This window comes from Palaemon carinicauda, chromosome 38 (assembly GCF_036898095.1).
Source record: "Palaemon carinicauda isolate YSFRI2023 chromosome 38, ASM3689809v2, whole genome shotgun sequence".
Lineage (NCBI taxonomy): Eukaryota > Metazoa > Arthropoda > Malacostraca > Decapoda > Palaemonidae > Palaemon > Palaemon carinicauda.
The window spans coordinates 44,054,755-44,082,162 of record NC_090762.1 but is presented as its reverse complement, the minus strand read 5'-3'; the positions used below and the strand labels follow the sequence as shown (position 1 = coordinate 44,082,162).

Here is a 27,408-nt window from a genome sequence, read left to right as displayed (position 1 = left end):
AGAGAAGCACAGTCTTTGGTGATGAGATAGCAGCTGTAAATCTTTGTTGAGCTGTCAGCCATTCTCCCCAAAAGAGGGAAGGTTGCTAAACAACTGATGAAGGGAAGCTTTCCCTCGGAAGGGAAAGCAGCCCAACACCCAGGAAGGTTAACTCTCCTTCGTAAGGGAAGGTTCTCCAACCCCTAGAGACAAACCTCCAGGCAGAACTCTCTGCTTCCCTTCAATAAGCCTTGTTCAAGTTGAATGTCGGCATTGAGTGCTACCTCATAACCAGCGGGCAGCTCACGAGCTACCACAGGTAGCATATGACAGTGACCGGAGTGATCAATTTCACAGGAAAGAACGCATCTGCTTCCTACGTTGGCTGCTTTAACCAAACGAAGAAGAACGGTATCACTATCTGAGGAAAAATAAAACTTATGATGAATTACAGTTCATAAATCCACTCTAAAAGACTACTCGGGGAAAAACTCCACCCTCAGTTGGAAGGAAATTCCTCAAGAGGGAGCGGACAATATAAGACTAAGTACTCCCTCCGCCAGCTGAGAAAAGCCGTTGACCCACCGCAGGCAAGGGGAAGGTAAGAGTCGAGAGCTGAAAAGTTAAATTACAAGCAGTTATTAAATTCAACTTAAGAACTGAAAAAAGAATCGGGAGCGCCACCTAACCCACGAACAGGAAAGATATACACCCACTAAGGATCTGCCGGCCACCCACAAAAGAGGGAGAGGTGTAGTAAGGGAGTAATAGTATCAACACAATGACGACTCCCTTGCAGCGGAGACCGCCAGAATACGCTGACACACAAACAGCAACTATAATAGTAGTTACATACATATAAAAACACGAATATGTAACATATATATAAAACGAATAAAAAAATAATGAAGTGTATAAACAATCAAATGGCAAGTCTTTGTGGGAGAGAGCAGCAGTATGACCGTCCTCTACTGAGCCAGAAAGTAAAGTGGGTGTTCGCCCTACCCCAACCCCCACCCGCTAACTAGCGGTTGGGGTTGTTATCCCTCACTAAAAATCATCATGACTCATCTTTCAGCTTTGCCAAAAGTAATACTGTACCCCTATAAATAGAGGAGGGTTTGTATTTGTGCAGGAACAAAATAATAGTATATCCTTCTATTGATAAGCTGATTATTCAAGACAAACACTTTTAGACATTTACCATTACTAAAGCTCTCAGTTCACCAAACAAACTGGCACGCTGCGTTGGAGCCCATATGCACGCATGAGCTGCCAGTTGGTACGTAGAATGGTATTTTAAAGAATCTGCATATGATATAAGGCTCTTTGTAACAGTGTGAATCTGAAGACATCTTGGTATCTGAAATAACTAGGAAAATTAATAAAGTATTCAAAAGAACAAAAAATTGGATTTTGCTGTTGTAAATGCTAAACTTTAATAGAGCATGTTTCATTATTTTCATTAATCAGTGAGGATATTTTCATGAGACTAACAAAATGACCATGAACTCATACAAGCAACTAGCTTCTCCTCAAATGAAATAAATACAGTATATGATGTACAGTATCTAAAAACAGCAAAATATAGATAAAAAAAAATTCGTTCATCAGACAAAAATATGTAAAAAACAATAAATAACATTGAATAAAAATTACCATATGCATTGGACATAAACTGATAAATCAGACAAAATAAGAATAACATCAACCAATTAAAATAATTACATAAGGAAAGGCAAATGTGCTCAAATATACCACACAGTACACCATCACATCATAGAAGGCCCTAGAAAAAAGACAAATTTGGAAATAATTTGTATTTTTCCTAACCATACAAACCTTAGCTATTTACTTAGGGTTTACTTTCGGCGTAGCTGAAATTGAAGAGCCATTACATTTTTAACGAGGGTTTACTACCCCCGCGCTAGTTAGCAGGGGTAGGGGAGGGGTAGCTTGCTACCCCTCCCCCCTCACACACATGTGAAATGTCTCATTTCACTTAGAGGTAGGACTTGATTTGGGGGACAGGGCTGGCGGGCAAATATGTATAAATAGCTAAGGTTTGTATGGTTAGGAGAAAAATACAAATTATCTCCGAATTTGTCATTTGTTCTGTAACCGAAATACAAACCACGCTAATTATATAGGGTGACTTGCCCCTTAGGAAGGGTGGAAAGTCCCCAGCCTTACTGGCTTTGGCTTACCCGGGGACTCAGAATCTGAGTGAGCCGCACTCGAGAAAAAGTCCCTGCACCTCACAAGTTCCTTGCTCTGCAAGGAACGTGTGGCCTACATAAGCTTGTGTGTGAAGGAATAAAGTGTGACTCGTCCTAGGCAGTTGACCTGGAGTTCTTAGACGGAACTCTAGTTTAGGACGTTCCCAATACCACCTCGTCAGTGTATGGGGGACGCGACAGTATTATCTCAATACTCGGAACACAAGGAAGCAAGGTTTACCTGCAGAGGTTTGAGGTCAGCTATGCAGAGACCAGGATGCTGCTTTCCCCAGGAGAGGGGAGGATGAAGAAAGAAGTAAGGGCCAGACATACTTCTTCCGTTCATGCAGTCTAAAACCCGGTAACAATGCCCTCAACCTTCTGCTACCTGTCCAAAAGGAGCCTGAGGTCAGACAAGCTGTTGTGTAGCCACCACAGGGCGATAGAAACGGATCGATACTCCTGTAGGTCACGTTCTGCAGGAAGTGGGCTGCGAAGGTCGCTAGATGCTTCCAGACTCCAGCTTGTAGCACCTGCGTCACAGAGTAGTCCCTCTTGAAGGCCAGGGACGTTCCGATGTATCTGACATAGTGAGCTGTAGGGCGACGTGACGGGGGAGGGTCTGGATTCAGGTCGAGATGAATGCCCTTGAATCCGGGCTGAAAAGGCATACTTGGTGACCCTCCCCTGCGTCCTTCCTATGCTCCCAAACCGGGCTTGCACGTGAGGACGAACTGCAGCTGTTCTCAAAGATAACCCCTCTGGTTCCTTACTGGCAAGTAGGCGAAGGTCTGGGTCATCTGTTACAGAGTGGAGACTCGAAATCTTGAAGGAGTCGAACCGAAGGTCCGGGACTCAAAGATTCTGAGCCTAGAAACCAACTCAGGAACGAACCTGAATGTTACCTCCCCCTATCCTCCTGAAAGGGCGGAGTCGTACGAGACCATGAAGATTGCTTACACACTTGGCCGAGGCCAGAGCGAGCAGGAGCACCGTCTTCCAAGACGGGCGACGATTAGAGGCCTGATGTAATGGTTCGCAAGAAGATCTCTTAAGGGTCTTAAGAGCCCGAACCATGTTCCATGGAGGAGGTCTCACTCCGACTGGGGGCAGGTAAGTTCGTAGCTTCGCATGAGCGAAGAAAGATCCAGCGGGAAGGAAATGTCTATTCCTTTCAGCCTGAAGGCCAGGGTATGGCTGAGCGATAGGCTTCACTGCCGAGAGCGGAAATCGAATTTCCTCCCGCCGATAAACAATAACTCCGTTATTGCTGGAGTAGAGGCATCAAGGAGAGGTACCTTTCCCACGACACCAACCACAGAAGACTCTCCACTTCGCCTGGTAGACCCCTGCGGATGACTTTCGCAGGTGACGGGACCTCCACTCCGCGACTGTTGCGGGGTGCCTCTTTGTGAGGAGGTGTCGTATAGTCTCCAGGCGTGAAGCCGAAGCGATGCTATGGCTTGTGATAGATGTTGCAGTGTGTTTGTTTGAGTAGCCTGTGTCGTGGAAGAAGCTCTTCCGGGAGTTCTGCCAGGGGATGCAGAAGGTCCAGAAACCATTCTGCGTAAAGTTGCAGCGGAGCTCTCAGGGTCATCGATAGGTTGACCAACAATCTGGTCTCATTGAGCCCCCTTTTCAACAGACAAAATGGAGGTTAGACGTAGGCGCCGATGCTGTCCCACCGTTATAGGAAGGCATCTTGCCAAAAAGTCCTGGGGTCTGTGACTGGGGGATAGTACAGCGGCAGCTTGAAGTTCCAGGCTGTCGTGAGTAGGTCCCCCAGGTCAGGACTTTGCTGGTTACTAGGGGCCAAAGACCCCCAGGTATTCTCTATCTGTGAGTCTCTGCTCAGATTGTTGGAGAGTACATTCCTCTGCCCAGAATGAGCGAGCCAATAGTGGTATTGAGTGGACTTCGGTTCATCTCAGTATCTCTACTGCAAGATGCGAATGTATGAAAATGTACCTCCCTGCTAGTTGAAATACGCCAGTACCGTGGAATTGTCGCTCACGGAGCGACTCGGCTAGATAGCCCAGATGTTGAGGTAGAAGCAGAGAAGGCTTCTCGCGAATTACCATGATCCCTAGATCTTGGTAAGGTCCCGGAAGCTTGTCTCGGTGTCGAAGAAGGTCGATTCCGAGACTACCGGAGTTAGCCAGTCCTCCAGAAAGAGAAGGAGATGACAGCCTGCTCCTGAGTAGCCATGAGGATATCAGGGCGAGTCCTCTGGTGAAAACCTACGATGCTGTGGCAGGATCACAACACAGCATCTTGAACTGGTACATCTGTTGTCTAGGCTGAATTCCAAGTGCTTCCTGGAAGATGGATGGAATGGGACCTGGAAGTACCCGTCACTCCGATCCAGGGCATATGGAGTCTTGTGATCTCGCTACAAGTCTGATCGATTCTGCTGTTCCACGCTGAACGAAGTTTGATCAACAAACTTGATCAGAGCTGAGAGGTCGATGACGGGACTCGCGTCTCAGATGCTTTCCTTACAAGAAAGGATTGACTGAAGAAGCCGGGGGAAGCCGTCGACGACCCTTTGGAGGGCATCCTTCTAGAGAATGGCCCCTTCTGCCCAAAGGGCTAACCCCTTGCCGATCCCATGGCATAGAAGCTCAGCGACACTGGATTCGGTGTCAGTGGAGGTAAGGATGTTAAGAGCAAGGCGCGATATCCTTGGCTGATCACGGAGATCGTGCAGGAATCGGCACCAGGATGCTGCTATCTGAAAGAGTAACCTTAGGCATCACCCCAGCGGGAAACCTGCAGGGGGGGGGGGGGGGTGCCAATCCTAGAGTTTGCGAACTCGGCCGCACCTCTAGGATATTGCCTCCCCCGGAGGACTTCCCGTCCTACCTGTCCCTGACAGGAGGGGGCTGCTATTGTACACCTTGTCTTAGCTGCCGGAGCCGGTTCTGATGACCTAGGCTGATGAGGCTGTATGATGAGGCGTCGGAGGCTTGCAGGGTCTGGAAGTAAGCGCCTCTTGGAGGAGTGAATCAAGATTTGACTTCCTCCACACACCAGCTGTCCATTTCCCCGTCCCTGGGCTCAAACAAGCTCTTCCTAAGGATGGAAGAGGGTCTGAGTTTGCCGACATCCACGGATGGGACTTCCGAGAGAAAGCCCTCGGTCACTGCGTCTAGATGCTTCAACATCGAGTTTGTCCGCAAGTTCGAAACTTGGCGACGGAACGCAATGGTGCTTGTGTCCGAGAGAAGGAAAGTTCCCATGATCTTCCTGGAGCTTCCTTGTACAAATCCTCGGGTCGCAATCAGAGAGGGAAAGGCCTGGTAAGGCCCTTCCACGGAATGGTGAAGAGGATGGGCTAGACCAGTCACCCCCTGCCGGGTGGAGAATTTCTCGAAAGAAAACTCCCTGGTAAGCCCCTTCCACGGCATGGCGGAGAGGAAGGGCTAAACCAGGTTCTGAAAAGGAGAAGAATGTTGCTCAGACCTCCCTGAAGATTCTTCCTGCTCTTACACGTGCCATGCTCTGCGCTGACAGGGTGAAGATCGTGGTTCTGGAAGTACACGCTCCAGAAGACTTGCCAGGATGCCCGTGTTGCGAAAACCCGACGGGAATCGCGGTCGAAATCGACCTGGCGCTCGCGCGGTGGTAAAACGTTGGTTCGCGCGTGGGCAAACGTGAAAGTTGAAAGTGCGCGAGGGAGCGCAGGTGGGGACGAGCGCTGGCGGTCAGAATACGATGGTGCTCAGACGAGCGATGGCGCGTAGGCAAGCGACGGCATGTAGGCGAGCGACGGAGCGTTGGCGAGCGATGGCTGACTGGCGAGAACCGCGCTGACGCGATGGAAAACCGTTGGTTCGCGCGCGGACGAACATGGGTGTGCATGTGCGCGGGTGCGTGGGCGCGCAGCCATGCGAATGAGAGGGCGATCGCAGGCGGCTGGGTGACCAATGGCGCGTAGGTGGGCGATGGCGCGCTGACAAGGGATGGCCCGTAGGCGGGTGAGGGCGCGTTGGCGAGCGGTGGCGCGTTAGAAACGCTTGCGCGCAGGCGAAGAATCGGGCGGGCGCGTAGGAGATCGCTGGCACGTAAGAGACTGGAGAAGATCGTCGGCGAGGAGGCGAAGGAAATCTTCTTGCCTGTGCCCAGATCTGGTAGGTCATGGGTGTGAGGGCGAACGTTGGCGCGCATCGGGCACGACTGAAAAGAGCGCAAATCTGAGTGCTGGCGAACAGAGAAGGAACAATCTCCTTGCCTGAGCCCAGAATCGGAAATCATGGGCGCGCAGAGGCACATCAGCAGGCGCGCAGGTGCATCAGGAAGGGGAGCGCCGATGCGCGCTGACAAGCAGGCGATCGTGGGCTTTCAGGAAACCATTGGCGCCCATGGAGCGAAGCAGGAAAGGGCGCGTAGATGTGCGCTGGCGAGCTAAAGAGAGCTGGCGCACAGAAGGTCAGAAGCACAGGTGAGCACTGGTGCGCAGGAAGAAGATCGTGGTCCACAGCAGGCACTAGAGCGCTACTCGCACGCAGATAGTAGGGGCGCAGGTAAAACCTGGCACTTAAGGGACTTATCCACACTGTGGAATAAGCCCCTTAGCCCCGAAGGGACCGGTACCCGTTGTAAACGGGGTGCGTTGGCGCACACTGCTCACCTGCGTCCAGGAACGAGGAGATGAAGACTAGAAGGTCTGGCAGAAGTCAAGCAGCTGCAACGGTCGGTACTCGACAAGGAGGGTCCTCTGCGGAGAACGACTAATGAAGATGAAGACGACTTCGGACAGGCGGAACACACTCCGACCTCCAAAGAGGAGTCTCTGATCGTGAACTCCCCCAAGGGGAAGAGTCACTGGCAGGAGAGACCGTTGGCATCAGCTGTCCCCGAAGGGAACTGAGCCCTCAGCAACAACAGCAGGAGGAGTCTCTGTGGTGAACTACCCCCCGGGGGAGAAACACTCGCAGGAGAGACCGTAGGGCTCAGCAGCCCCCCGAAGGGAACTGAGCCCTCAGCAACAACAGCAGACGGAGTCCTCTGAAGAGGAGTCTCTGTGGTGAACTACTGTACCCCCCGGGGGAGAAGCACTCGCTGGAGAGACCGTAGGGCTCAGCTGCCCCCCGAAGGGGACTGAGCCTTCAGTAACAACAGCAACAACAGCAGGAGGAGTCCTCCGAAGAGGAGTCTCTATGAGTGTCCTCCCTCGCGAACGATAGAGGAACACTTCGTAGAAGAGATTGAAGAGGGGGGGCCCGTAGGGCCGAAGGGTCAGCAAGTGACCTAAAAAGAGCAATCCTCCAAAGAGGGGCTCCTGCAGCTGCTCAGCCCCTTGAGCGTAGCTGCAGGTGCGACCACTCAGCACCAAAAGCATAGTCGCACGAATTCCATGGTCCGAGCTTGCAACCGCTCAGCCCCTTAAGCAAGGTTACAAAAGCGGTGACTCAGCACCAAGAGCATAACCGCTGGCAGACCAGGAACAAAATAAAGGTAAGAGAAGTTCCCCCCGAAGGGAAAAAACTCAAACCTTGGTCAGGGAACCTTCCCTCGGAAGGGAAGTACCCACCCAAGGAGGCGAACCTCCTGAGAGTTTTAAGATGAACTGAAGAGCTGTCAGTCATCACTGGAGCACTACCAGGAGAAGGAGACACGCCCCTGACGAAGTCCTATAGGGGAGGCAGCAACAGCAGACTCCCCAGGCCCCAACAGGACAGCTCGCTTCGTTGTCACATTATGCAAACGAAAAACTAGATCGTTAACTGTGAAAAAATAAAAGTAATTAGTTAACATTCATTCCCCCAGGAAGACTCCGAAGAGAAATCCCGAGGGAGAAGAACACAAGAATTACACCACAGGCATGTGCCCTCAACCAACTTACACTCACGGGGAAGGGTGAAGGGCGGAGAGCTGTAACAAACACAGAACTATAACAATTATAATTATGTAATTCAAATAAGAATGTTCACTAAAGTAAGAACGAAAACCCCAAAAGGAAGTGTTCTACAAAAAGCTGAAAAGTTAACAAACACAATTAGATTTATAAAAATAATTGAGATAACATGTACGGCGTAGCAACTCCACCCGACGCGGGAACGAGGCTACCGAGAGCATAGTAAAGGGTGAACGACCTCAAGAGAGAGAGAGAGACCGTAGTCAAACTCGATCGCGACCCATAAAATTACACCGTGGCGGCCTAACTGCCGGCGGCTCCACGGAGATATCGTACACTACACACACAAGCACGAACTCTGAAAAGGAAACTTACTGGTTTCTATACTCAAATATATACCTAAACATGAAAATATGTTTACATATATATAGAGTATAAGAAAAATGTATTTTCATTAGTAAAATAAATTTTTGAATATAATTACCCAATGATCATGTAGCTGTCAACTCTGTTGCCCGACAGAAATCTACGGTCGGGATACGCCAGCGATCGCTATACAGGTGGGGGTGTACACAACAGCGCCATCTGTGAGTAGGTACTCAAGTACTTCTTGTCAACAAGAACTCAATTTTCTCCTCGGTCCACTGGTTCTCTATAGGGAGGAAGGGCGGGTCCTTAAATTCATGATCATCGGGTAAGTATATTCAAAAATTTATTTTGCTAATGAAAATAACATTTTTCAATATTAATCTTACCCGATGATCATGTAGCTGATTCACACCCAGGGTGGTGGGTGGAGACCAGCATACATGTTAACAAAGAAGCTAAGTATCCCGTATCTTATTTTAGCCGTTATTCAAAATAACAAACATAAAATAAATAAGTACCTGGTAAGGAAGTCGACTTGAACCATTACTCTGCCTTTTTAAGTACGTCTTCCTTACTGAGCCTAGCGATCCTCTTAGGATGCTGAGCGACTCCTAGGTGCTGAAGTATTAAGGGCTGCAACCCATACTAAAGGACCTCATCACAACCTCTAATCTAGGCGCTTCTCAAGAAAGAATTTGACCACCCGCCAAATCAACCAGGATGCGGAAGGCTTCTTAGCCTTCCGGACAACCCAGAAATATTTCAAGAGAAAGATTAAAAAGGTTCTGGAATTATGGAATTGTAGTGGTGGAGCCCCCACCACTACTGCACTCGTTGCTACGAATGGTCCCAGAGTGTAGCAGTTCTCGTAAAGAGACTGGACATTCTTAAGATAAAAGACGTGAACACTGATTAGCTTTTCCAAAAGGTTGCGTCGAAAATATTTTGCAGAGATCTATTTTATTAAAAGGTCACGGAAGTTGTGATAGCTCTAACTTCGTGTGTCCTTACCTTCAGCCAAGCTTGGTCTTCCTCATTCAGAAGGGAATGAGCTTCTCGTATTAACAGTCTGAAAATAATAGGATAAAGAATTCTCTGACATAGGCAAAGATGAATTCTTAACTGAACACCATAAAGCTTCAGACGGGCCTCGTAAAGGTTTTTAAAATAGAACTTAAGAGCTCTACAGGACATAATACTCTTTCTAGTTCATTTCCAACCATATCGATAAGTTTGGAATAACGAACGATATTGGTCAAGGCCGAGAAGGCAGCTCGTGTTTGGCTAGAAAACCAAGATGTAGAACATGTAGCCGTTTCGGATGAAAATCCGATGTTCTTGCTGAAGGCATGAATCTCACTGACTCTTTTAGCTGGTAAAGCATATCAGGAAAAGAGTCTTAAAGGTGAGATCTTTCAGGGAGGCTGATTGAAGTGGTTCGAACCTGTCTAACATAAGGAATCTTAGAACCACGTCTAAATTCCAACCAGGTGTAACCAAACGACGCTCCTTTGTGGTCTCAAAAGACTTAAGGAGGTCCTGTAGATCTTTATTGTTAAAAAGATCTAAGCCTCTGTGACGGAAGACTGATGCCAACATGCTTCTGTAACCCTTGAAAGTGGGAGCTGAAAGAGATCGCTCTTTTCTCAGATATAAGAGGAAGTCAGCTATTTGAGTTACAGAGGTACTGGTCGAGGATACGGATACTGACTTGCACCAGTTTAGGAAGATTCCCCACTTCGATTGGTAGACTCTAAGGGTTGGATGTTCTCCTTGCTCTAGCAATCGCTCTGGTTGCCTCCTTCGAAAAACCTCTAGTTCTCGAGAGTCTTTCGATACTCTGAAGGCAGTGAGACGAAGAGCGTGGAGGCCTTGGAGTACCTTCTTACGCGTGGCAGACGTAGCAGGTCCACCCTTAGGGGAAGAGTTCTGGGAACGTCTACTAGCCATCGAAGTACCTCGGTAAGTTATTCTCTCGCGGGCCAGAGGGAAGCAACTAGTGTCAACTTTGTCCCAACGTGAGAGGCGAACTTCTGCAGTACCTTGTTGACAAACTAGAACGGAGGGAATGCATATAGATCTAGATGAGACTAATCTAGTAGAAAGGCATCTAAAAGAACCACTGCTGGGTCCGGGATAGGTGAGCAAAGTATTGAGAGCCTCTTGGACATCGAGGTTGCGAAGAGATCTATGGTTGGCTGGCCCCAGGTGACCCAAAGTCTCTTGCATACATCTCTGTGGAGGGTCCAATATGTTGGAATTATTGTCCCTTCCTACTGAGACAAACTGCTAAGACATTCAAGTTGCCTTGGAAGAAATTTGTTACTAGTGAAAAGTCTAGACCTGTTGAACAGGAGAGGAGGTCACTAGCGAACTCGCACCATGTCAGAGAGTAGGTCCCTCCTTGCTAGGAGATGAACATCAAAGCAGGGAGTTGTCCGTGTTGACCTCCATTACTTTGTCTTGAAGGAGAGACCTGAAGCTTTTCCAGGTCAGACTTACTGCCAGAAGCTTCTTGCAGTTAAAATGCATTGTCCTTTGACGCGAGTTCCATAATCCCGAGCATTCCCTACCGCCTAAGGTCGCACCCCAGCCTACGTCCGATGCGTCTGAGAAGAGAACGTGGTTGGGAGTCTGAACAGTCAGGGGAAGACCCTATAAAAGGTTGATAAAGTCCTTTCCTCAGGTTAGACCAGACTTATCTTCCGGAAACCGGGAACGAGACCGCTTCTAGCGTCTTGTCCTTTTCCAGTGAAGAGCTAGATGAAACCGAAGAGGACGGAGGTGTAGTCTTCCAAGTGACACCAAATGCACCACGGATGACAGTGTCCTAACCAGACTCATCCACAGCCTGACAGGGCCGTATTCCTTCTTCAGCATCTACTGGATGAATAGCAGGGCTGGGGATTGATCTTCTTGTTCAGCCATGTCCTCATCAGAGGGTTCCTCATCCGAAACTGATGAGGAAACGGCAACGGAGTGGGCAACGTCTGACTTGCTGAATCCGGTCGCACTGGTGGATGCGTGACGGAGCCGGACACAAGATCATGGTACTGCTGCACAGTCTGTGAACTGTCAACCATGGGGAAGCGAGGAAGTGCAGCGACAACCCGAAACTGTCTAGACTGTCTGGGTAGTACAGACAACCCCTTATCGGGTTGCTGAGGTTGCCGCACTGCGTCACAACAAGTCACCTCTGCTGGTTGTTGAACGTCTTCCCAGTGACACACTGAACGTCCACAACCACCTCCGAGAGTAGCATAACATCAACGTGCGACTGGCAACCCACACTGGGTCGCACCGGTGGAGGAACCATCTCAACTGGCGGACGTGAGTAGGATACCTCAGCGTCAACAGGGCGTACAACCAACCGGTAGGAAGGTCGTTGGCAAGAAGGGTCTTCTCCGTAAAAAATCCTCTATCAAGGACTAAGCTTGGACTGCATGTCTTGCAACAAAGCCCAAGGTCTATGGGAGCAGGTGTGGCAACAGACGGGGTTAGCGACTGAAGCGGAACCATTTACCCTCCCTGGAAGCATGTTATGCTTAAATAAAAGTCCATAGGAGGCTAAGCAGCTTAAGGCTCCTCTCCAAATGACAGAGTCCTCAAGGGAATATCAGAAGGAGGGAGAACAGCACTTTCTCATCTACAGGAACCATATCCGAGAAAAGCTAGGTTCTCTCAGTGAGGGTTTCACTGGTGCAAAAGCAGCAGACCAGAAGGCAACGTTATGAAACTGCTTGACAGTCTGTGAACTGTCAAAAACTGAACTGTCAACCACAACAGGAGCGTGAGGACATACAGCACTGGTGTATAAGTAGCAGACCAGAAGGCAACGACATGTAACTGTTTGACAGTCTGTGAGTTGGCAACAACCAAAGTTGTGTGGGGAAGCCTCAACTCCTGACTGACTAGTTTGCTGCTGGCGAGTGGCGGTAACCACAGTGTGTTGCGGAGGCTGACACACCGTGTCAAAACACGGCAGCTTGTGGTAGCTCACGCACGGCAACGGAGTGCTCTGTGTGTGGGAGTCATCATACATCTGGCAGGGTTGACTGTGCATGGGTGGAGCTGGCAACAACAAAAGCAGAGTGCTGGTGCGTGGGAGGGGCTGCGGTGGGTTGAGGAGCATGCGGTATGGTATGCGGAGCATGCTGTAAGGTATGCGGCTCATGCTGCATGGTATGCGGAGCATGCTGTAAGGTATGCAGAGCATGCTGCATGGGCTGCGGAGAATGCCGCATAGTGCTGGAACCCGGCAGCTCTACAGAACCTTCCCACTGCTGATGCGGTAGCTCACGCATGTTAGCAGATGGTGCAGCAAGAACATGCGTCTGGCAGGGTGGACTGCGCATCGGTGGTGGAGCTCTCACAGGTGGAGGGTGGGAGCAGGCAGCCGCAGTATCTGCTGAGCGCACAACCTCGGCGGGTTGTAGGTTAACAGGTGCATTGTCAACCTTCCAGCACGATACTCCTGCATGAAGGAGCAAGCTGAGACTGTATAGTCTGCAGCATGGACCACTAGGGTCTATGAAAGACAACAACAAACGGAGCTACTGTCCATTGTGACTGAGGGTCTAAAACAGCTGGTGCGGCAACAGACGGAGTTACTGCCTGTTGCGGTACCACCTTGCCTCTCTTAGGAGGTGTGCAGTTTTCGTACTGCAGCGAGTCCGAACTGACCCAGTGGCTACACCTAGGCCGTTGGACTTGCGCGGAAGGGACCGACTTGCACTTAAAAGCTGCAAGATTTGGTCCATGGTTTCTGCAAGAAACCTCTTCCGCAGACGAGGAATAAATGGGCTCTCTCGTCTTTGTGTGGGTGGGGTGATCACGTCGGCAACGTGTGTAGATACACCCGAAACCACGGAGGGAAACGTTTGTTCGTCGATCAAGACCTGTGGAACCCATAAGTCCTTCGACATTACTTCTCCCCTGGGCTTGGGAGCTTGTAAGAGGTATCGGACAAGGTGAACAACTGGCACGAACAAACGAACCCTCGAACGCAACACTGTAACACTTTGCGCATATCACTTTATCACTTTTGATTTTCTGTTTGCACTTATTTCACTGAACTCGATACTTTAAGTGGTTTGTACCTGAAACACGCAATCCTATCCTTCATTAAAAGGTAGTAATTGCGAAAACAGTACAGTATTACAATGTAACAGAAAAACATAATGAAAGATAAAGAATTCAGTGGCTGGAAAAGAGACTAAACACTAGATCAAATAAACTACGTTTAAAATCTCTCACCGCATAAATCCTGGGAACAAGAATAAAACTCTAGAAACGTTTTACCTTCTTCCCCTATAGCGACTAGGGAGAAGAGCAAAAAACGAGAACAACGTTACCCGCTTGAACGAAACGTTTATCCTCCTCTCTCTCCCTCCGTCTCTATCTCTCTCTCTCTCTCTCTCTTGACTTAGAACCTGAGAGATGAGCCCAATTATATATCGTTAAAACATATTATTTGTTAAAGGAAAAAAACTGAAAGGTTTCCCAAATAAAAAGTTCCTTTATTAGAATTAAAACCATTTAAGCTAAGAAAGAATGAACGAAACGCTAGAATTGGTTTACTCTTACTGCAACGTGAAACCGTGAAATACTCTCTCTCTATCGTAACGATAGAGCGCATGTTGAACGTTCTGAACGTCAACAACTGCGGAGACTAAACAAAACGTTAGTTCAACTTTGAAAACAGTACGAGACTATCAAAGAAATTCTTTCAAAAACATTAAAATTAAAATAGCATAAATTCTTAACAGGAAAAACGATATGACGGGCTCAATGTTAATTAACTTCGGTTCCAAGTAAGGACCGCCTACTATTAGGAAAGGTCGCATATAAACAAACATAAAAATTAATTTTTATAAGTTTATAATAAATGGAAAGTTAATCGAAGAGGCCTATAAATGGCGGAGAGATATAAAATAAATCTATAACTTTGTTAAGCAAAATTACCAAAAAACTAAACACACTTCCGTCTAAGGGAAGGGTGGGTCATAAAAAGTGAAAGAGAGTCTATACTCTCTTCGACACCAACACTTCCGTCTAAGGGAAGGGTCGGCCATTTAAAAGTGAAAGAGAGTCCATACTCTCTTCGTCACCATAATAAAATCTATCCAAAACGAGTTCAAGTTTTGAAATGAAGATAAAACCCCTGCATAGCGAAAGCTCAAAACTGGAATAGTGTACTTCACCAAAAAGTTGTGAAAACAAATCCAGTTAGGGACGGCGTATTAGTAGGTCTTGCCGGAGGCACGACAGAGGAAAAATTGAGTTCTTGTTGACAAGAAGTACTTGAGTACCTACTCACAGATGGCGCTGTTGTGTACACCCCCACCTGTATAGCGATCGCTGGCGTATCCCGACCGTAGATTTCTGTCGGGCAACAGAGTTGACAGCTACATGATCATCGGGTAAGTATATTGAAAATTAAGTGATTAAGTAAAGACTAAACATAAAATGGCTGCCAAGCGAGGAGGACGAAAGACAGACACGTCTGTACATCGTCCGAGCCAAAAGTGAAGTGAGACATTTCACAGGTGTGTGAGGGGGGAGGGGTAGCAAGCTACCCCTCCCCTACCCCTGCTAACTAGCGCGGGGGTAGTAAACCCTCGTTAAAAATCTAATGACCCTATGTAAATAGCGTGGTTTGTATTTCGGTTACGGAACAAACTACAGTGTATAGAACAGTCCATGATTTAATTTTATAATCACCTCATCTCGGGATTTCCATGTGTGTGAGGGCTGAAGCTTCACTTAGAGAAAATGCAATCTAAGTATAACAATGGTTTGGTATTTGTAATGAAGAGGTCATTACAGAAACATCTTTATGTATACAGTAATGGCCCACAACACAAAATTAACTGGTTCCATGACAGCTTTCGTAAAGGCATCTTTTGTCTTGTGTCGCCTTTTAAATGTAAATAGCCTAATTCATTCCAGACCCTACAAAAACACCTCATTAAATCATTATAAAAAGGATATGCACCACTAAACAGTACTAAATGTATGAAAAGTACTGTATTTTGACCATTTAATAATAAATTGACCATTGATAATCTATAAGAGAAGTGTTTAATTAGAGAAAACAATAAAATAGATTTTGAAGTGAAGCGAAAAATATATTCTTGGGTGAGATGGCCATGTCGTCCTAATGGAAGGTTCCTTTAGGCAGCTTTCTAAGGGATATTTGGCTACAGTGATACTCCCAGGGAATTGACCATAGGTGTTGAGAATTCTAAATACTGGCGCGAGTATCCTTAAAATTTCTCTTAAGGATATCACATAATATCAGGGGACGTATATCTTGATACGACACATGGCAATCTTCACTCCGAATAGCGTTTTCGCTTTGAGGGGGAAGAGTGGCGAAACTGAAGGGGAGCCGTTATCAAGGTTACCCTTCCTCCCGTACTATTACGAGGCTCCAAGATGTGGGCTGATCTGTGAGGGGATAGTTTCTTCAGCATCAAGAGGACTGCCATGGCCTCCAGAATATTGATGTGAAAGGTCTTGAACAGGGATGACCAAGTCCCTTGGGCTTTCCTTTAATGGGAGAGACCTCTCCATCCTTCCGTCAAGGCATCCGTGTGGATGGTCACCGATGGGGGAGGTGGTTGCAAGGGTACGGTTCTCGTTAGGCTCTTGACCTTCGACCACGGCTTAAGAAGTGATTGTGGTAAGGTCGGTGTCGGTCTTTGTAGATCTCTTCGAGCATGTGATGGGTATCTTCTCCAGAATCCTGACGCATCTTTCAGCTGTGCTCTTAGCATTGGGTCTGTTACTGCTGCAAACTGGAGAGACCCCAGTCCTCTTTCCTGTTGGCGTCATGAGATCCTGTCGGATTTCAGTAGTCTCTTGATAGACCCCGCGATCTCTCTCCTCTTCCTTGGAGGAATGGAGAGGCGGTGTGACTTCAAGTTCCAATGGATTCCCAGCCATTGAAACTATTGAGCTGGAGAGTGTCGAGACTTCTTGAAGTTGATCTTGAATCCCAGATGTTTCAGGAACTGGATCACTTTCTTGGATGCTTGCAGACAAGCAGTCCTGGATGCTGCCAACACCAGCCAGTCGTCCAGGTATGCTGCTACCTGAACACCTTCTAGGCGTAGATGTTGAACGACTGTGTCTGCAAGTTTAGTGAAGATCCTTGGGGCTATGTTTAGTCCGAAGGGCATGGCTCTAAGACATACTTTTTCTTCTCTAACTTGAATCCTAGGTAAGAGGAGAGGGGCCAGTAAGCATCTGCCAGGTCTATTGAGACTGTGTATGCCCCTTTGGGTAATATGGTCCTTATGTGTTGAAGGGTTAACATCCTGAACTTGCTGTTCTCGATGAACTTGAGTGGTGACAAGTCCAAAATGACTCTGAGTTTGTCAGAGTCCTTCTTGGGAACAAAAAACAGCCTTCCCTGGAATTTGATGGACTTTGCTTTCCTTATAACCTTTTTGCTCAAGAGTTCAAAGGTATATTCTTCCAATAAGGGGGTGGAGTATTGGAAGAATTGAGGAAATGATGGTGGAGACTTGTTCCATTTCCATCCTAGTCCATTTTTTATTAGGCTGTGGACCCAGGGATCAAAGGTCCAATGATCCTGAAAGTGTTGGAGCCTCCCTCCTACCTGAAGCATCTCATTGCTTAGGTTGTCCAGAGGGTTTGCCACCCTGACCGCGTACTCCTCTTCCTTGGGAGGGATGTCTTGAGGAGCCACATTGGGATCCTATTCCTTTCGGACAAAAGTTAGTGGTTTGCCTCTTAAACCCTGGGTTGAACGCTGGTGAATGGGCAACCAGCTGTTGAGGTACCACTTGGAATGTAGTCTGCGGTTGAGCAACCACTTGGGGCAGCGCGGTCATGGTAACTGTAGGATGTTGCTGGGCAGGCCGAGATGGTAGTCTTGACTTCTTTGACTTCCGTTTAAGTTGGGGACCCGCATCCGGGGAAGACTTCCTCTTTGAAGAGATGCCCCACTTCTGGAGAAGGATCCTATTCTCCGTGGTGGCTTTCTCGACTACCTCTTTGACAGCTTCACTCGGGAAGAGGTCTTTACCCCAGATATTGGAAGAAATCAGCTTCCTGGGTTCGTATTTTACTGACGCCGCAGCTAACACAAACTCTCTACAGGCTCTCCTAGCCTTCATGAAGCTGTACAGGTCCTTCACTAAGGTGGCTATATGCATTTTGGCCAGGACCGTGAGCATGTATGGGGTGCTTTTGTGGCCTGCACACATCTCTATGAAGTTCTGTAGGGACAGGGAGGTGGCAAGCCCCTCCTTCGTCTCTTACTCCCTACGCAAGAGAAAGTCTGACAGCTTAGGGAGATTCTCACTGAACTGCCGTCCTGCGATATCTGCATCTAGCTTCCTTACCGAGAAGATTAGGTGGACTTCCTTCCATTCCTTCTCATCCATGGGCAGGGCTAACGACAGAAGCCTACACTCCTCTAGTGCAGGGCATGGTTTGGCTGCCTCCACTGCCTTGGCAACAGCCTGGTATGCCTTCGACGTAAAGGGGAAGGCTCTTGAAGCAGGAGCAAGGAAAGTAAGATGATTCTTGCTCAATGCGGAGAATTTCGAATTAGTATAACTCGCCTTCTTCAGGCTGCTCGACAAAAGAGCCTGTGCCTTATCGTGGTTGAAAACCATGACCTCCTTCGGTTCCGTCTCCTCCTTTGACGCTGGCTCATGCTTCAGTCGAATGAAGCAGTCAGGGTAAGCATTAAAGCTCGGCCAGAACTGGATAACGTTTAGCGGGACGGCTCCCATCTTCTCCGAGATGTAGAGTTTGCCGTTGGTAATCAGCATATACAGTACTCCGTGTACCTCCAGGGATTAGTCTTGGAGCAGGATGGCAGGTTTTGAACTCTGGGTCGCTTGAATGACCCTCGGGAGGTGGTGATCCGTGCTTCACGGAGCTCTTTTTCGAACTTCGCTTCCCTTGCTTCGCCTTGTTTTCCGAATATTCTCCATAAGAGTAGTAATATAAGCCAAAACTGCTTGGCTCATGGCGTCCAAAGGAGGGTTCGGAGCTGAAGACGTAGATGGAAGGGACTCCCCCAATTCCGATGACTCGACCTCTTCTTCTCCTCGATTGTAATCTGGACGCAGGGAGGTCCGGGTCGTGTTTGGGGCACGACAGCTTCATTACCTGCCTTAGGGAACAGCAAGCTACGCATCCTGTCGTTGGGCAGGTACGGTTCCGGAGAGTTCTTTTGGAACCCTCGTACCCACTTGCGCAGCTTTTCTCGTGCTGCATCCCTTGATTCCGTTGACTTGGAGTCGTTGAAGCCTTCGACCAAGATGGCAGAGCAGATGTTACAGTCCTGGGGGTCCCAGTACCGCAAGGTGTCAGTGGTAATGGCGCAGGCGGCACGAGTCCTGCACATAGTGACCACAAAAGTTCCTACTCTTGTGGTTACAGTAGATCACTTCGCACTTCATTTTGGGCTCCTCCAGTAAAGAAAGGATATATAAATGAGTATGCAGTTGTTTATCACACTTGATAAACAGGTTATATGCAATATATGGTAACTTAACCATTATAGCTTAGGATAGTAAGCTAGAAAGGAAATAGGAAAGACACATACCTGTGTCTCCTATCCAGCCAATTGCTGTGACCTCCCCCAATATCAATGTTAGGATTTTCTTATTAAGGGAAAATCAACAGAGATGGGTTCTAACCTCTAGGGACAGAATTAGTGTATACTAATAAAAAGTATTAATATTGTGGGGTAAGTTATAAACTGATGACTTTATCTGTGTACTGAAGGAATACTTCACTTCAATATAAAATTGGTCGCAACAATAGACTGTGAAAGGACACACAGGGTATGTTGGAAATATAAACTACTGTATAATGTATACTATAGTTTTCTGTCTGCAGTACTGTATATCTATACTACAAATATACTGGCTACTGTATAATCATATACTGTAGTTCAGCCGGCATGTTGCCAGCTAGGCTAGCATCTGGTGGCACCGGTCCAGCCCGCAGCATCTGACGGCACCATTCGACAGAAAGAGAGAGCATGGAGTGAAGGGCTGCCTTATTAATGTAGCTTTGTACAATAAATAAGGGTGTAGGCTTATTAATCCTACTGCCTTCCTCCAGAATGAGGGTTCAAATGGAAGGGGAGAATGAATCATTCAAACTTCCACCCAGCCACAAGATCTGTTGCCGGTCGCTGCTGGTTTCAGGGATGTGGATGGCAGTCCAAGGGAGGACTGAAGAACACTCAAAGGCAAAAGGGGTCTCCCACCGGCAGCCGTCATAGCCGGCAAAACCTTTCCCGGAGCCTTGCGTCCAAGCTTGCCGCACCACCGAATGAATGCCTGAGCGTCTTAAATTTTTCAAACCACCCACAAGAAGCCTTGAACTCTGGGGTTCCTTCTCCTGCGTCGGCTTCGGCCTGAGAAAGCATGAGATCACCGAAAATGGCACGGGTTTTCCTGCAGATTATCGCTTCGGTGATAAGTGTCTCCAGCCATTTCTTTGTCCTTTCCCGACAAGCAGCAGTCTCTCCATCTCATCGTGGACATGTCTCCTCTTGTTGGAGAAAACAGCCACACCTTTAGAAGGTGTTTTTGCTTTGATAGCTTCCTTCTGCTTCAGTATTGTTCCTATCGTAGACGGATTTCGGCATATTCCTTCGCGAACACACAACCGCATGCCAACCTTGTATTTCTTGATTATTTCCATCTTAATCTCCATGAAAGCATCATCCTCTTCTTTCCCTTTATATCAGTGACTTTCTTGGGACCCATGGCTAATGATGTAACCTAATATCACACACGGTACAGTACTGTACAATTGTTCCGAAAGCGAAATCACAATCACTAAGTCCATGTGTACGATACCGCTGCTGAAACGAAAAGACACAGGAATGCCAATACGTAGATGCACAGTAGATGCTGACCAATATGAGAGCAGGATCTCATGGTGGTAACTAGCATCCGAGTAGGGAGATAACCAATAGGAACGCGGGAGGATGGTAGCGAGTTTACGGGCTAGCAGAGAGCGAAGTTTAAAAACCGTCTCGGACACGGTGAGGCGGTCACACCGTACTTCCTTTCGTTGTCTGAAACATTTCTCGAGATGCGAGTCGTAAAATTCTTTGCATCTCGTTTCGCAGAGTGAAAATTTCATAAGCCAAATCTTTCGTATCGAGAAGTTTGACTATATAAAGAACAGAAAATATATCAAATGGCAGCCATTCTTGATTCAAAATTTGAATCAGAATGGCGTTCTTAAAAAGAGGAAAAGGTGAATCTTAAGTATTGTCATAATCACAGCCCAATTCATGTCCAAAGATACTATAGAGCATGCAATCATGGATCCTGTCACAGACCATACTGAAGATGCACCAGGATCTAGTTCAACTGAACCAAAAATAAAGAAACTAGTTTATGGGTAACCCAGTTCGACAATCAACAGATGTAACGCAGAATCAGAAGTCTATTAAAATGATAAATCTGGAAATAATTTGTATTTTCCTAACGATACAAACTTTTAGCTATTTACAGGGGTATTACTTTTGGTGAAGCTGAAAGGACGAGCCATTAATATTTCAGCGAGGGTTAACTAGCCATCCAGATAGTTACCGGGGGGTGGGGGTTGTAGCTAGTGAGGGTTGTAGCTAGTTAACCCTCTCACTCACACACCTGTGATTGTGCTTCGTTTTGCTTGGAGGTGTACATCAAGGGGGACAGGGTTGTCGGATAAGTTTGTATAAATAGCTAAAGGTGTGTATTGTTAGGAAAAATACAAATTATTTCCAAATTTGTCATCTGTTCTGTAACTAGAATACAAACTTACGCTATTTATAGGGGTATGACTCACCAATTAGGAGAGTGGACATCCCTGCCAATTTGGCTTTTTGGCTTTACCTAGGGATTTCCCTTTACGTGCATTAGCACATAAGAGGAAATACTAACATCTCACTACCAAAGCTATGCATGGTCTGCGATCTATGCAAGCTGTGTGTGTCTAGATACTAGCAATGTGACTGTCAAGGTAAGATCTCCTCTGAGTCAGAGGAATTGTCTGAGGTCACCAAGCCATACCCAATACTACCTCGCCAGGATATGGGGACACAATAATTATTGACACATTACTAGGTTACACAAGGGGACAATTGTTTACCTGCTGAGGTTAAAGTCAGCTGTGCAGAGGACCCTGGATGCTGATTTCCCCCAGAGAGGGGAGGATGAAGAAAAGAAAGAGCCAGTCATTCTTTTTCGTTTACTCAAACTAAAACTGGGTAACCAATGCCCTCAAACCCCAGCTACTTGTCCATAAAGGACCTTGAGGTATTAAACCAGTTGTTGTGCAGCCACCACAGGACCGATAGAGAACATATCGTGTCTCCTGTGGGTTACGTCTTGCAGGTAGTGGGCGGTGAAGGTAATTTGACCCTTCCCACTGCCCACTTGTAGGACCTGCATTACAGAGTAGTTATGATTGAACGCCAGGGACGTAACAATACCCCTGACATTGAGTGCTCTGGTCGACGTGTCAGAAGTGGATTTGGATTCAGTGGGAGGCCTATGACTTTGCGAATCACGGCAGAGATGGTGCTCTTTGTTATCCTCCTCTTGACCTTCCCCATGCTGATGAAGATAACACTTGGGGTGAGCTCTCGTAGTTTCCTTGAGGAAGGGCATCTAGTTCCTCTTTGGCATAGTAACCGTTGATCTGGATCATTGGTCATGCTGTGAAGGATTCTCAGACAGAAGCTTTGCTAAGCTCCCCAGGTGGTGAAAGGCACTAGGGTTTAGCTGGATGCCTGTCTGAGGAGTGGTCATTCCCATCATCAGGTTCGGTACGAGGTCGTTTGGAAGAAGGTTTGGTTGAGGGGCTACGCGCTGATGGACTGCCTGAGCGCCTACCTCTTCCTCTAAACAAGGAATGTCTAGATCTTAATCGTGAACAAGATGTTCGTGAACAGGAACGTCTACCTCTCGTTCGAGAACGGGGTGAACGTTACGAATGCCTATCTCGCTAACATAAGCGTTGACTTTGCGAACGAGAACATTGTTCTCGTGAACAGTACCCTCGCGAGCATGAACGCCGCTCTCGTGAACGTGAGCGTCGTCCTTACGAGCGCCGTTCTCGTGATCTAGAACACGAGTGTCTGGACCTAGGTCTAGACTGTGGTTATGATTGCGCGGAAAGCGATTGCGAGAATTGTCCTCGTGAAAAAGAACGTCTCCGAGGAGAGTGTTGAGACCTGAAGTGCGCTTGAATCGTGATGACCTACGATCTGTTAGATCTTCCGATCGTTGCGAACGGCGATCAGGAGAAGAGTGTCTAGAAGGGCGAGGCGATGCTCGTCCTTTAGCATTGCTGGTGGTAGGAACAGTAGTCCCCAGAAGATCTACACCTGCAACATGCAGGTTCCTGTGGTGAGAAACAAAGGGTTGAAGGTTAAGAGACGACAAGATCCAAGAATCGCAAGAGGGTTCATCGTCAGCAGGAGGCCATTGGAGAGGCAAATGCAAGCTATCACCTTGTTCGCTCGTGGAAGGGCCAGGAGAGGGTGAAAGATGGACCTCAAACTTCCCGGGCTAAAGATGCCGACGGCTCTGGAGAAGGGTCCTTCCTAACACCACGCCGAAGGCACAGCAGCTCCTCCTTCGAAGGGGGTCCCGAAATCCCTAAGGACAACGACACCTGCAAAACAGCTGAAAGGGAGAATGGTTCCTGGGCAGCTGGAGGTGAAGTTGCTTCACTAGGGGAACCAACAATCGCCCAATACCCCGGTGTTGCCAAGGAGTTAGTTGGTCTGCGCTCCTACTCGATCACCCCTAGGACGAGCAGGAGCGAGAAGGAGCTTCAGAAAAAGAATTGCTGGTGTGAGAAGAACACGCTTTCCTCGCCCATGAGGGAGAAAGATCGTGCTTCGCCGCCTTTTTCCTGCGCCGCCCAATTTTCTCCCAATGGGAGGCAGGCCACTTCTTACACACCAAGCAGGGCGAACCCTACTCGCAGCGATGCCCTCTGCACGACGGACACAGAGAGTGCGGGTCGGTCTCCAACAAAGACATGAAAGTACCGCACGCGGAACCCTTGAGCCCTGGACCCGTTTGCATGAAGGGGATTGTAGAGAGAACACGCACACTTGAAAAGAGAAAGCAAAAAAAAAGTCCAATGACAGTCAGGGAGAGAGAGGACACGTCCGATCTCTGCCGAGCCAAAAGAAAGTAACGTCTCTCACTGCTCTTGCGAGTATATCTTGAGGCAGCTGGGTACCCACCAGACAGCCCCAGGATACCTGCTCAAGCGGTTAGGCAGCGTTACCACCTAACAATTAAAGTCTAATGGCTACCTTTCAGCTCTGCTGAAAGATAATCCAAATAAATGATGGAATATTTGTTAGTATGGGAACAAATGACTGGTTTACCTCCTATAAATTAAAAAATTAAAACTCACTTCCGCTCGATAAGTAACCAAACAGTAATAGATAAAATTAATCTGTATAACCTAGAAATTAGATCAGTATTCTACTCTCAATTAGGCAATATTTTAATCTAAATGCAAAGCCAGACACTCAATTTTAATCTAATCCATTTTCTTTTAAAATCTAGGCCAAACAAACAAAATCCTAACCCAACCTAAATACATCAGAAGCGTCGAGCAATGCCAGCAGGCCATTCAATAGTTGGTTTTAATATACTCAATCTCCCAAAATCTGCAGCCAATGTAAATGACTACGTGAACCTTGGTTTAGTGCTGGAGCAAAGAATGCACTTCTGCACAGGGATGCAACTGGAGGAAAACTATTCAGATGCACAATTATAGTTGAACAAAATGCAAGAAGGATCAAAGAATAACCACAGACCAAGTAAACCACTAGTGCTTGCATTGAGAGATTAAACGAAAACTGCAAAGGCCTTCAAGTAATGCTAAGGTAGCCCCATTGCCGTAGAATACATTAGGGTATATTTTACCAATCATTCATCAGTCCCCACAAAATATGTCATTTTCTAAGAAAATGAGGGTTTACCTACAGGTATGTAGGGATGTACAGTATGTATGATAGCAGCCACCTGTATGTATGATAACGACCACCTTATTTTCATCTTTATTGGAATACTAAACTAATCAGCGGTCTCGGCAATTTGAAACGACCCAATCGGACCCCACTTAATCTGGGAAATTGCCAGAGGGCTTTTTATTATTCAATCAGAGTCCCATACTTCCTAAAATTCAATCACGGTAATGGGAGCATCCATCAATGGATGGAAATGCTCAGCCTTTACCCACAAAAGCAAAGATGGCAACTAGTCGGTGGGAAGATACCTGCGAATCCTTTTTCAATTCAGTCGATCCTAGTATCGCTACGATTGTGAGTTTTACAAAAAGTGATGAATTTATATCGTCTTTATATAAAATGGGACTCTAAGGGGATTTTTTTGGCATTTGTGGAAAATGTCATATTGGTGATATGCTGCATAAGTATGATGGAAAATCGGCGTGAGGACTCCAACTTCAGTGACTTTGAGTAAATGTGGTGCCTCCCTGGAGCCATTGTAAAGGTTACAAATTATCCCGGAAGCTGAACCTGAATCTGAAGTAATGTAAGTACAGCCCTCTCCGTGGAGCCTTTATATATCAGCAGCCAGTTCCTCTTGCGTTGATTAAAATTGGACCTAAACTTTCCCCCCCCTAACCTAACCTAACCTACAAGCCGTGTCTTAACTACATACCTAACGGGGGGGGGGGGGGGGGGGGGGGGGACACCCCCTTGCTAATTTGGCCATAACAATTCATGCAGGTGGCCGTTGGTTATGTGTGATCGCGGCCACATGTACGTACAGTAACTGCCAATTAAGAATAGGGTTGGGTGTATGAGTGATTGTGGCCATATGTATGTATGACAACCAATTAAGAATAGGGCAGTGCAAGGGGGGTCGCAGGGGGGGCGTTAGCCCACCGTTAGTAAGAGACACGTCTTGTAGGTAAGGTTAGGTGGGGGTCATTCAAGTAGGGTAATGTTCTTTTGTAGGATTTTTGCATAGCAACCTTTTGTAGTACAGCGGACTCGTCTTGAGGACGGTTAAAAGAAAAAAAGGAAAGAAATTCCCGTTTTCTGCGGCTCCAGGAAGACCTGGCCGCTTATCTACAAAGGCTCCGGTATGTCTTTTTGGAGCCTTTGTATATCAGCAGCCACTTCCTCACACATTCATTAAAAATGGACATCAACTAACCTAAACCTTCCCCCCCTAACCTAACCTACTTACTTTACTGGGGGGGGGGGGGGGTTGACGGTCCCCTGCGACCCCCCTTATGCTGCCGTATTCTAAGTTAGACAACAACGCATACAGGTTGCCGCTATCATACATACAGCCCAACTTATCTACAAAGGCTCCGGTATGTCTTTTTCTTTATATCAGATAATGGTGTCATGACCAGATCTATAAAAATACTACCGGTCCCCAATGACATGTTACAAATTAAAGCCTTCATGACCATAACTAAAGTGTCTAGCCGTAGTAAACCCCGTGACAATCACTGACATGCATACAAAGTAAAAATTACAGTTACAGGATTAATTTTTAAAATAAGGAAACTAAAATTAACGCAATCCCTAACTGGAGCGGTTGACATAGACCTAGGTTACTCTGGCCCAGGTTTCATAGATCATAGGTCTAGGTTACTCTGGCCCATGTTTAGGTTGTCATTGAATAATAACATACATTTCGATAAGAATTTAGATGTTACCTGTATTATTGGCCGCTCGTCTTTTGTGGCCTCAGTCATTTTTCAATAGTATTTCACCACTTTTAAAAGTTTTAGCGTAAGCATTTGATACACTTGTCAATAAACACTGTCGTCTGCGACTACGTCACTAGACCAAGTGACGTTTTGTCACGTTACTGACGTAACTGACGACCACCGGCACCAAGTCTCAAATTAATTGTACAGCACGAGTCAGGTTATGGTACTAGACTTGAAATTATGGTACAGAAATATGTGAATTATGATATATATTATGGTATACTGAATCCTAATTTATCTTAATATATTATATATCCATATATATACATATGATAGATGTGTGTATACTTATATGTTGTATATTTGAATTCATCTCATTCGAATATTTGTATGAATATGTGAACTATATATATATATATATATATATATATATATATATAATGTGCATGTAGGTGCAATTAAATGTTCTATTGACTAATTTATTATTTAACATGTTTAATATATTTAATTCATATCTCATTTCATATCTTGATTAAAAGATATTCAGCATACAATTTCAATAGTGGCATTAAAGTAATTTTATCCAAAGCTTGTTTATATTTGGTATTTAGTCTCTATCCACGTACTAAGCCTCGTTTTTCTACAAATACAGAAAGCCAAACGACAGGTTTATAGTTTAATGACAATTTCTACAAAGCGTTTTCTCTCCTCTTCAGACAGGGAAATCGTTGGAGATTGCTTGGACCTTCCAGTCAGATACAGGCTAAGGATTACGATTTGGATAATTGGTACTTGGCCATTTCGCTGAAAGCATTACCGATTTTTTTGTGTGTGTGTGAGAGAGAGAGAGAGAGAGAGAGAGAGAGAGAGAGAGAGAGATTGTATTATAATTGTAGGTAAAAACTTGTGATTGTACTAAAACTGTAGGTTCAATATTTCAGAGAGAGAGAGAGAGAGAGAGAGAGAGAGAGAGAGAGATTGTATTAAGATTGTAGGTTGAAATTTTTCTGAGAGATTGTACTAAAATTGTAGGTTCAATTTTTACGAGAGAGAGAGAGAGAGAGAGAGAGAGAGAGAGAGAGAGATTGTATTGAAATTTTAGGTTAAAAATTTTCAGAGAGAGAGAGAGAGAGAGAGAGAGAGAGAGAGAGAGATTGTATTAAAATTGTGGGTTAAAATTTTTCTGAGAGATTGTACTAAAATTGCAAGTTCAATTTTCCTGAGAGAGAGAGAGAGAGAGAGAGAGAGAGAGAG

At 46.6% G+C, this 27,408-nt stretch overlaps 1 protein-coding gene across 1 annotated transcript in view; it reads right to left on the bottom strand.

The window, feature by feature from the left end:
• The window catches only part of LOC137630594 (U8 snoRNA-decapping enzyme-like), a 54,821-nt gene extending 28,526 nt beyond the window's left edge, over positions 1-26,295 (bottom strand). The window contains exons 1-2 of the mRNA XM_068362170.1: positions 26,158-26,295; positions 1,184-1,342 (exon numbers count right to left, since the gene is read on the bottom strand). Of these exons, the coding sequence (XP_068218271.1) occupies positions 1,184-1,342; positions 26,158-26,196 (198 nt within the window). The 5' untranslated portion in view covers positions 26,197-26,295. The remainder of the gene's footprint in view (positions 1-1,183; positions 1,343-26,157) is intronic.
• Between the last annotated feature and the right edge of the window lie 1,113 nt (positions 26,296-27,408).